This window comes from Solanum tuberosum, unplaced genomic scaffold, assembly GCF_000226075.1.
Source record: "Solanum tuberosum cultivar DM 1-3 516 R44 unplaced genomic scaffold, SolTub_3.0 scf00154, whole genome shotgun sequence".
NCBI classification, from domain to species: Eukaryota; Viridiplantae; Streptophyta; class Magnoliopsida; order Solanales; family Solanaceae; genus Solanum; species Solanum tuberosum.
Window position 1 is genome coordinate 1,148,567 of NW_006239079.1, and position 10,893 is coordinate 1,159,459.

General features: G+C 31.7%; 1 protein-coding gene across 4 annotated transcripts; it reads right to left on the reverse strand.

Moving 5' to 3' along the window:
• Positions 1 to 5,841: 5,841 nt before the first annotated feature.
• Positions 5,842 to 8,788, reverse strand: LOC102588375 (traB domain-containing protein). Of its 4 annotated transcripts, none has more exons than XM_015311314.1 (7): positions 8,191 to 8,788; positions 7,849 to 7,971; positions 7,685 to 7,773; positions 7,523 to 7,597; positions 7,134 to 7,241; positions 6,568 to 6,663; positions 5,842 to 6,231 (listed from the first exon to the last, which is right to left on the reverse strand). In XM_015311314.1, the coding sequence occupies exons 1-7, from the start codon at positions 8,666 to 8,668 to the stop codon at positions 5,956 to 5,958; spliced, it is 1,245 nt and encodes a 414-aa protein (XP_015166800.1). In that variant the 5' UTR covers positions 8,669 to 8,788; the 3' UTR covers positions 5,842 to 5,955. The 4 variants fall into 4 exon arrangements, with proteins under 4 accessions (XP_015166800.1, XP_006353371.1, XP_006353373.1 ...); XM_006353309.2 differs by having other exon boundaries at positions 7,849 to 7,964; positions 8,226 to 8,785; XM_006353311.2 differs by having other exon boundaries at positions 8,226 to 8,301.
• Between the last annotated feature and the right edge of the window lie 2,105 nt (positions 8,789 to 10,893).

Consider the following 10,893-nt stretch of genomic DNA (forward strand, 5'->3'; position numbering starts at 1 on the left):
ATTGAACAAATAACAGTACTTAAAGTCTTATATTCAGGTCCAAGGCCACTCAAAATTTTTACAACCAACTCTTCATTAGAAATGCAAGCACCGGCAGCAGCTAATTCATCAGTGATAGTTCTTATCTCCCTAGATAATCAGTGACAGATTTTTTATCTCGCTGAACTTTCGCCAATGCATCTCGAAGACTGTAGATCCTGATTTGAGATCTATTTGCATATGTAGTTGCAAATAATCACATGATTCTTTTGAAGTTTCAGCAGAGGCAACTGATGGTGCAATGGTGGAGTCAACAGATGCCATTAAGGCGTTGCAGATGAGATTATCTTGCTGAAACCAGATTTTGAAATCTAGATTGACGACATCTTGTGTTTCTTGCTTAATGGTGCGTAGCGACGGCGTTATGGATCCATTGAGATAGCTCATTAAGTCAAACTCATTCATGACCTTTTGAATTTGAGCTTTCCATGTTGCAAAGTTTGCACCACCAGTAAGTTTGATTGGAAGTTGTGCAGTTGAATTGATGTTAATGATTTGCGTTTTGGTTGAAGCAACATTCACAATTGTGGATGAAGTGTTGATTGGGTCATCGTTGTTCAGATTGATGTCCAAAGCAAATGAGTTCACCATTGTTTTTAGGTGATTTGGAAAGGAAAGGAAAAAAAAAAAAATAAGATGGGAAGCTGATTACAAGTTTATACTCGTTTGAGTGTTGATAGTTCTGATACCATAAAGGAACATAATACACAAGAGAAATATTTTGTGTCTTTCATTGATACAATGTGTTGTTTAAATACAAAAGAATTAGGAAAAACTACCGATATAGACATACTTTCATACCATAAATACATATATTCTCAATAGTTGAAAAATATTACTTATAATACCATTTTTTAATAAATATACCGTATTTAAAAAAAAATATAATCAGATACACAATCCCATTAAAAGTGGTAATTAATAATTATCCTAACATTATACTTCCTTAATTATTGGGACTTTTTACAATTCAAATCAATTTCTCTCTTTTCAATTCCACCGTTTCCCTCCCCAATCACACGTCTCCTTTGTATCTTTACCCACACCTACACGTTATTATCCTTCATCTTCCATTACCCCTTCTTCAAAACCTACTCAATGCATATTTTGGATGTAAAATTTTCATACCCAACTTTACATAAGCAGCATTATATATAGAGGTAAAGTAGTTTTTTTTCCGGTTGATGTATTTTTGTTTGACACCATTTTCATGTATCTAATTCACAGATGTAGTAGTTTCAAAGTTCAAATTTTAGGATTTTTTTCATTGGTTGAACTTTGTTAGTCTTCATACTATTTTAATGGCTGATTAATATTTGACTTTCATTTTTATTTGTATGTTTTCGTTAACAATGTTGCAATGGTTGCAAGTTCTGACTATTCATCTTCCAACATTCGAGCGGAGAGTAGAACTAAGTTTAGGATCGATCCAATTAAAATGGCTGACTATTCATCATGTATCTCGCGAGTAATGATACATGTATCTCAATTACTTCGTTGATTAAGGAAATAAGTTACAAGTAATTAATTTAAACAAATAAAATATGTATCTCACTTTTAAAATCCGGGCAGGCGCCTGTATCTCCTTGATTCAGACTCATGTACCCTAAGCACAAAATATGGTAGATACTTGTATCTCAATTACTCCTCTAATTTAGGAAATCAGTTACAACTAATTAATTTAAACAAATAAAATAAGTATCTCGATTTTAAAATTCGGCAGATACATGTATCTCACGGATTCATACTCATGTATCCTAATAAGCATGAAATATGGTAGAGGAAGTAATATTTGAAACTATCGGGAATCTTAGTAATTAGAACCGAAACTAGTGGGATTTATGTAGTTTGCCCAAAGAATTATGTGGCAAAAGATCCCACAATATCAGTAAAACTAATGAATCTTATCAAGTAATTAAAGGTAAAGAATCAGAGAATATACAATAATGAAATCAGAATATATGATATTGATATGAAAAATATTCCATCTTCATTTAGCTTCTTTAATTAGGAGATCACAGATTCGAGCTGTGAAAATAATTTCTTACAGAAATGTAGGATAAAATTGTGTATAATAGATCATTGTGATCCAATCCTTCTATACACTGCATTTAGCGAGAACTTAATGTATCCGGATGTCATTTTTTAATATCAAATTCTCCTTATAAAACATTTCCAACATAAAAAAATATATAATAAAAGCAGAATTACCATGATCGACTTGACCAAAAAATTTAACATTTTGAAAATTGACCAAAAAAAAAAAAGTTATCCTCCACAAAGGAATCATATTTCAGATTCATCAAGTATTATTATGATCACCAAACACTTATAATAATTCAGTATTTTGTGGAAGAATGATCTTCCTTATGACTTAGGGCATCTCCAATCCTACCTTCTATTTTACTCTCTAAATATAGAGTTCTCTATTAAAAGTTATCCTCCACAAAGGAATCATATTTCAGATTCATCAAGTATTATTATGATCACCAAACACTTATAATAATTCAGTATTTTGTGGAAGAGTGATCTTCCTTATGACTTAGGGCATCTCCAATCCTACCTTCTATTTTACTCTCTAAATATAGAGTTCTCTATTAAAAGTTATCCTCCACAAAGGAATCATATTTCAGATTCATCAAGTATTATTATGATCACCAAACACTTATAATAATTCAGTATTTTGTGGAAGAGTGATCTTCCTTATGACTTAGGGCATCTCCAATCCTACCTTCTATTTTACTCTCTAAATATAGAGTTCTCTATTAAAAGTTATCCTCCACAAAGGAATCATATTTCAGATTCATCAAGTATTATTATGATCACCAAACACTTATAATAATTCAGTATTTTGTGGAAGAGTGATCTTCCTTATGACTTAGGGCATCTCCAATCCTACCTTCTATTTTACTCTCTAAATATAGAGTTCTCTATTAAAAGTTATCCTCCACAAAGGAATCATATTTCAGATTCATCAAGTATTATTATGATCACCAAACACTTATAATAATTCAGTATTTTGTGGAAGAGTGATCTTCCTTATGACTTAGGGCATCTCCAATCCTACCTTCTATTTTACTCTCTAAATATAGAGTTCTCTATTAAAAGTTATCCTCCACAAAGGAATCATATTTCAGATTCATCAAGTATTATTATGATCACCAAACACTTATAATAATTCAGTATTTTGTGGAAGAGTGATCTTCCTTATGACTTAGGGCATCTCCAATCCTACCTTCTATTTTACTCTCTAAATATAGAGTTCTCTATTAAAAGTTATCCTCCACAAAGGAATCATATTTCAGATTCATCAAGTATTATTATGATCACCAAACACTTATAATAATTCAGTATTTTGTGGAAGAGTGATCTTCCTTATGACTTAGGGCATCTCCAATCCTACCTTCTATTTTACTCTCTAAATATAGAGTTCTCTATTAAAAGTTATCCTCCACAAAGGAATCATATTTCAGATTCATCAAGTATTATTATGATCACCAAACACTTATAATAATTCAGTATTTTGTGGAAGAGTGATCTTCCTTATGACTTAGGGCATCTCCAATCCTACCTTCTATTTTACTCTCTAAATATAGAGTTCTCTATTAAAAGTTATCCTCCACAAAGGAATCATATTTCAGATTCATCAAGTATTATTATGATCACCAAACACTTATAATAATTCAGTATTTTGTGGAAGAGTGATCTTCCTTATGACTTAGGGCATCTCCAATCCTACCTTCTATTTTACTCTCTAAATATAGAGTTCTCTATTAAAAGTTATCCTCCACAAAGGAATCATATTTCAGATTCATCAAGTATTATTATGATCACCAAACACTTATAATAATTCAGTATTTTGTGGAAGAGTGATCTTCCTTATGACTTAGGGCATCTCCAATCCTACCTTCTATTTTACTCTCTAAATATAGAGTTCTCTATTAAAAGTTATCCTCCACAAAGGAATCATATTTCAGATTCATCAAGTATTATTATGATCACCAAACACTTATAATAATTCAGTATTTTGTGGAAGAGTGATCTTCCTTATGACTTAGGGCATCTCCAATCCTACCTTCTATTTTACTCTCTAAATATAGAGTTCTCTATTAAAAGTTATCCTCCACAAAGGAATCATATTTCAGATTCATCAAGTATTATTATGATCACCAAACACTTATAATAATTCAGTATTTTGTGGAAGAGTGATCTTCCTTATGACTTAGGGCATCTCCAATCCTACCTTCTATTTTACTCTCTAAATATAGAGTTCTCTATTAAAAGTTATCCTCCACAAAGGAATCATATTTCAGATTCATCAAGTATTATTATGATCACCAAACACTTATAATAATTCAGTATTTTGTGGAAGAGTGATCTTCCTTATGACTTAGGGCATCTCCAATCCTACCTTCTATTTTACTCTCTAAATATAGAGTTCTCTATTAAAAGTTATCCTCCACAAAGGAATCATATTTCAGATTCATCAAGTATTATTATGATCACCAAACACTTATAATAATTCAGTATTTTGTGGAAGAGTGATCTTCCTTATGACTTAGGGCATCTCCAATCCTACCTTCTATTTTACTCTCTAAATATAGAGTTCTCTATTAAAAGTTATCCTCCACAAAGGAATCATATTTCAGATTCATCAAGTATTATTATGATCACCAAACACTTATAATAATTCAGTATTTTGTGGAAGAATGATCTTCCTTATGACTTAGGGCATCTCCAATCCTACCATCTATTTTACTCTCTAAATATAGAATTTTCTATTTTTTCAAACAATCAACTCCAACCCAATTTTCTATTTTTACTCTCTAAAAAAGAATTTTTTCTCTCCTCTCAATATTATATTATTATATCTATTTCATTTTTGTTTTCTTATTTCGTAATATAAATCTTTTCTTTCTTTAATAATCATCCTACATAATTTTCATGCTATATAAAATTTAATTTTTGAAATTCCTTATTAAATATTAAATTATATTTTATTCTAAATCCCTAAAGAACAACTACGAATAACTGGAAAATGAAATCGACAAGCACAATTGCAATTACAACCACAACTTCTCTAAATCATACACTACATACTTCCTTTTTCGAATATTGTTAAATCTAGAAACGAACTACCGGATTACTAAATTATTGTTGTGATTTTTAAAATTATTATGTTATGTATTGTATTGTTATCTTGTATTTAAATTATTACATTATGTATTGTATTTTTAAATTCAAATTTGTATATCTTATCATTTAAATTTTGTGCATTCTTCATAGTGAAAATTAATAATAACATCAAATTGTATCACAAAATGATGAAAATTAAAAAATATATATATTATTAATTTGAGATGAAAGTAGTATATATTAAAAGAATTACGAATATTAGAGATTTAATTAATAGTCTTATATGAAAAATAATATGTTAATTACAAAATAATAATATAATATTAAAAAAGTAAAATAGAGAGTATGAATACTAGTTCTCCAAACTATTCAACTCTCCATAATTGGAGAGTAGAGGGTAAAGTAGAGAGTGCTTGGAGAGGGCATTCTCTATTTTACTCTCCGAATATAGAGAATGGAGAGTAAAATAGAGTAGGGTTGGAGATGGTCTTATCCAACCAGAATCAACGAATTTTCTAGTATAGAAGGATTCCCCCAAAAACATGACTATATTGTTGTATTTACCATCTAAGAGTTTAACATGATAATTGTTAAATTATTTCCATTCTTCATAACTCTTCGATGACTGTTCAGATAGGAGTATTCATTCCTCTGTTTGAACCAGAATAACGTTTAATATTCTTTCGGAATGACTGTTCAGATAGGAGTATTCATTCCTCTGTTTGAATTAACTTGAGTGTTTGTGAATCATACAAGGAGTCTGAAAGTTGGTGTTGCAGTTTAATCAATCAACTTCAAACCACTGGTTAGTTGTTCATACAATAGCCACAGGAGAACACCAATTATAGTGTCTCTAACCAGGTTTCCAAAGATGGTAGTTGTCCAGCCAGAGAGTCCCCCTGAAGGACTCTTCCCAGCTAGATCTCGAAAACGCAAGTTTCCTTGATCAGACACCAAGGAATATATTACTCCATTCATGTGACCTTTCCCAATGATTCCGACAACTTGCTTACAGTTGTTCACAGCTTTGCTCCTCTTCAGAGACCAAGCAAGAAACTAAAGGAATAATCGCAAAGAAAACAAGAAAGACTGTCACAAGCAAAAGGGAAAAAAAATGATTTGATCTAAATGGTTTTAAAATCAATAGAAAGCTGCAGAACTATCTTTTACTCTGCAAATAATTAATATTATAGATCCCAGTTATTTATATCCTCTCCAACGAACACGAAAGACAAGATGGATAAATCAGTGAAATGGCAGTTCTCTTTTCAATTTGATCCTGAAAACACCGTGTCCATTTTTTGCCATGATATCCATCAGTAAAAAGGCTGTTTCCAATGAAACATTCGTTCTGAGTTACTTGAGACTGTTCATGAGGGAAGAGCAACTAACCGTGTCACGTTCATGTAGGAGTGGCTGCAGAAGTGATGGATATGAAAAGCTTAATTTCTCATACAGCTGAAAGCTACTATCATCAGAACTTGATTCCTGCCACAACATAGAAAAGAATGAAAATAGAATCAAGAATAACTAACATGGTAGAGGGCACCATATTGGATAGAATGGCACTGCATGTATAGTTATCAGCATTAGTTTCCCCCTGAAGAGAGCAGACAACAGGCAAAGCTCTTAAAATAGAGTAATAGTAGACAAAAGGAAGCTTAGATAAGGTGTTGGCTGGAGAGGGAGGACTGGTCCTTCAGGCATCTGAACGGTAAATCATTTCTGAAGTAGGCAATGTCATGACAGAACATGCACCAATTAATCCATTTTGTAATTGCTATAGCATTTAAGACAATACGGATGACAAACCATGTATAATGATGCCACTTAGGTTTTGTCAGACTATTAATTTGCTAACTGAGGTCCTATACAAATAAGAGGTAATGCTTGAAAAAGTTGACGAGTAACAATCATCAGTAGTATTTAGAAAGACTTCATAGATACGAGAAGCAAACCTTCAATGCCTTTGTTGATAGTTCAGCGGATGAGGTTATTCCGCCAAAGACAGAGAGTAGAAGGCTCGTCTTCTCTTTCCATTTTAGTGAAGTCCATGCTCGTTCAAGCTGACAACAGAAGTTAATAATAATAAAGTTCCGAGCATTACATGTAACTCTGTAAGACCAAATTGTGCATCTCATAGATGCACTTGAGAGAAACAAGAAGTATCAAATAGATTAACTTGTCTTGCTTTGCATGCAAGACCAGGTAGTCCATCTAATACATAAAGGAGAAGTCATCAGAATTGTTCTTTCTAGAAATCGAAAAGTAACTTTACCACTTCATAAAATCCAAAAGTATCCTAGGAAAGGAAATTTACATTGGACTAAGTGTAAGTGCAGCATACAGTTATTTCTATTGGCCGATCCCCCAATACAATTTGAGCACCAGTATCCTCAGCAGCCTTTCGAGCAGCACGGAACTGCAAACAGAAACAGAAAACTTCACGAAGTCATTGGAACTATCTGAAGTGTAAATTAGGAACATCTTCCACAGTCCACAGAACTACCTCATCTCCAAAAGGCCGATTAGCACTTGAAGACATTTTTGAAGAGAAAAGTGCCAGCAAGACGCGTAATGCTAGAGCAGTTTGACCCCCTATCGCATCAAATAGCTTGATAAATCATACTCCGGAAGCATACATAGCATATAAAGTTAAAGGTTAGTAATTACCCAAGTTAATGCTACGACCAACAGCACCGAAAAACCCAGTTCCACTCAAAGAGAACATGTTTGATTTTAAGGGCTGATTGAGATCAATTTCGTCAGAAGTGTACATGATGCCAGCCCTGAACTCTGCAACAAGTGAAGTTAAACAAAAATGGAGATTGAACAAGTTCATAATCACACCTGTTATGAATCAATTAGTAACTAGAAGGAGCAAAAATGGCAGAGTCATAGCTCACGGGGACGATACGGTAACCCCATAAGAGCAGCTTTTGAGGATGTGATTATTTCAACAAAAGAAAATCAGTTATTCATTCTCGCAATTATACAAACAGTTGGAAGGCAAACCAAATTTAAAATTTTGTTCAGAGATAGCTACTTGCCTGCTTCTACAAAGCTCCACAACCACATTCTCCGGCTTGAGAGTACGGATGACCCTTTCAACATCCACAGCCGATTGCATAGAAAGATGGTTCGTTCCAATCAGCCAAATAGCCTCTGGTTCAACAAACTCGGTTCTCCACGATGGAACAGGTCCAAATTGGTTCTTCTTGATGAGAAACAGAGTTCCATTATCAGCCAAATCGAGCAATTCGGGATGGGTTTGTTCAATAGCATCCCGAGAGGTGCTGAAATATTCATTCTTGAAATTGAAGTTAGGTGGTGGTGGCTTTATGGCAACTCTGCATTGATGAAATTTAGTTCTGGGTATGATGGATTTAGAGTGAGGTGGGGCGATTGGGAAAGGAGAAGTGAGGATTCTCATGGCCGGAGCTAAGAGAGGAAGCAGAAGGAGAAGTGAGAGATAGTCATCACTCATCATCATGTCAAGTGTGGCTCAAATGGATGCCGCTTTGTGAACAACGGTGTCGCAACGTTGCAACTTCTCATCCTCTGCTTTCCTTTCATCCCTACAAATATCTTCTTCTTCTTTTTTAGCTGGTTGATTGACTATTTAACTTTTATTTTGTTGATGAGAATTTGATTCATACCTTATAAGTAATTCTCTCTCAATCTTTTTCTCACTCGACCAAAAAAAATAAAAAGAACAAAGAGGTACAGGATTAAATATATTTTTTATTCTTAATTATTTATCTATTTTTAAAAAATTAATGATTGACATAATAATTTTATCATTTTATCTTCGTTAATTATGAAATAAATGAATTAAAAATTTAAAATTTTGAACAAGTTCTATCTTTTTCAAATTTTTAAAGTAATTAATTGACAATATAATTAAAAAAATTATCCTTTCTTGATTTGTCAAAATAAACAAGTAAAAATGGACAGAAGGTAAAATTTTGATACATTTATCACATTTTTAATTTAAGACTATAAATTTCAAAAGTTTTTTTTAAAAAAAAAAAACTTTATACCAAGTTAAAATGGGACAAACAAATTAAAACCAAAAAAAGTTATATATTTTATCTAGAGACTTAAATTACAGCATGTTTTAATTAATCACTTTAATATATATTAGAGTATTCTTACTAAATACTTTTAGTTCAATTTTTAAAGAAGTTTTTATGTGTATACTGAAGGTTGATTATGGAAAAAGTAAATACTTAAAATATATCACCTAAAGCACATGACATATATTATATGTAATAGTTAACGTATATCTACGTAACTAACACGAAATATATGTAACATATATTATGTAATTAACGTATATTTTCAATATCTATCACCATGTCTCCTTTATTTTCTTCTAGTAACTTTTGACACTTAAAAGCAAATTAAGTTGAGTGACTCGACTATTCTGTGGTACTAAAGTCAAATTCAGTGGTTTTCATTATAAAAGGAATAGTGACGTAGCAATCCATGAAATTAATTTACTTTTTTTAGTGGAAGAGGGTTGAAAATGCCTCTTCATAATTCGAATTAGTATAAAATTATTTTTTATCCATCTTTCGGCCTTCAAATACTTTTGGTGTCAATTTTTTGGTTAAATAATACTCTTATTTCTAATAGTCCACACTTTTAAGGTGGATCGGAGTAATATTATATCAAATCTCATAGTTTAAGGATATTTAGGTCCTTTTTATTAAATAATTTGAAATTACTGAATATATGGCTTGATTTTGGGTTCCATAATAAATTAAAAATAAAAAGAAGCAAATTTTAGGAATAGCAAATAAAAAATTATATTAGCGCTCTATAGTTACAGTTTTGTTATTTGCGTTCCATAGCAAACATAGGAGCATCTGATTCGTATAAATCGCAGGCATCTGATTTGTATAAAATCGCAGCGATTATATATGTATATTGGTTAGATAATTGTATATATGTAACTACTATGCATACGTATCAATGATTGTGTTTGTATTTCTGCATAAATTTTGAATTTGTATACAATTGAATCGAGTTAAAACATTTGTATTTGTATATCAAATTTCTCTCGTTCTCTCTCTGGGTTTATACAAACACAAATTATACAGCATTTGTATAATTTGTGTGTGTATAAAGCGAGAAAGAGAGAAGGACAAAAGAGAACTAGGGAGGGGGATATTTATATTTGTATAATTATAAGTGAATATGACGAAGATATATGTATTTGTATTTATATATAAAGTTCTCTCTCGCTTTATACAAGCACAAATACAATTTACACATTTGTGTTTGTATAAAGTGAGAGTGGCGAGCGAGATTTAGGGGAGAGAGGCGAATGACAAAAAGTTTATTGTGAATTGGAATTAAATGAAACTGTAGCTATAATATTTATTTTGAATTAATAATTTGTTATAATGCACAATTTTTCCAATAAAAAAAGGATTAGTCCTCTGCTCTCTACAGTCACCTCCACCCTTCCCTCCCTTCCACTTTTTTTTTCTTGGATCTTGTCTGTTATTTTTTTTAAAAAATCAACTTATGACGAAACAAGTGAGAAAAAAAGAGTCAAATAATGATAACATTCCTACACAAATAAGTAGTTTAATAGAAGGTGATTTAACTATGCAACTATGTACGTATTATGTATTTTTTTTTTGTATCCAAAATTCGAAATAAAATAATGAAAATAACACTTTCTCCTATCCCCCCTCCCCCTCC

Coding starts and splice junctions, on each gene's coding strand:
- LOC102588375 (XM_015311314.1), bottom strand. CDS start 8,668: ATGATGATGAGTGATGACTATCTCTCACTTCTCCTTCTGCTTCCTCTC. Junction 7,972..8,190: donor TGAACAAAATTTTAAATTTG/GTTTGCCTTCCA, acceptor CACTTGTTGCAG/AGTTCAGGGCTGGCATCATG. Junction 6,232..6,567: donor TCCTACATGAACGTGACACG/GTTAGTTGCTCT, acceptor TTATTCCTTTAG/TTTCTTGCTTGGTCTCTGAA.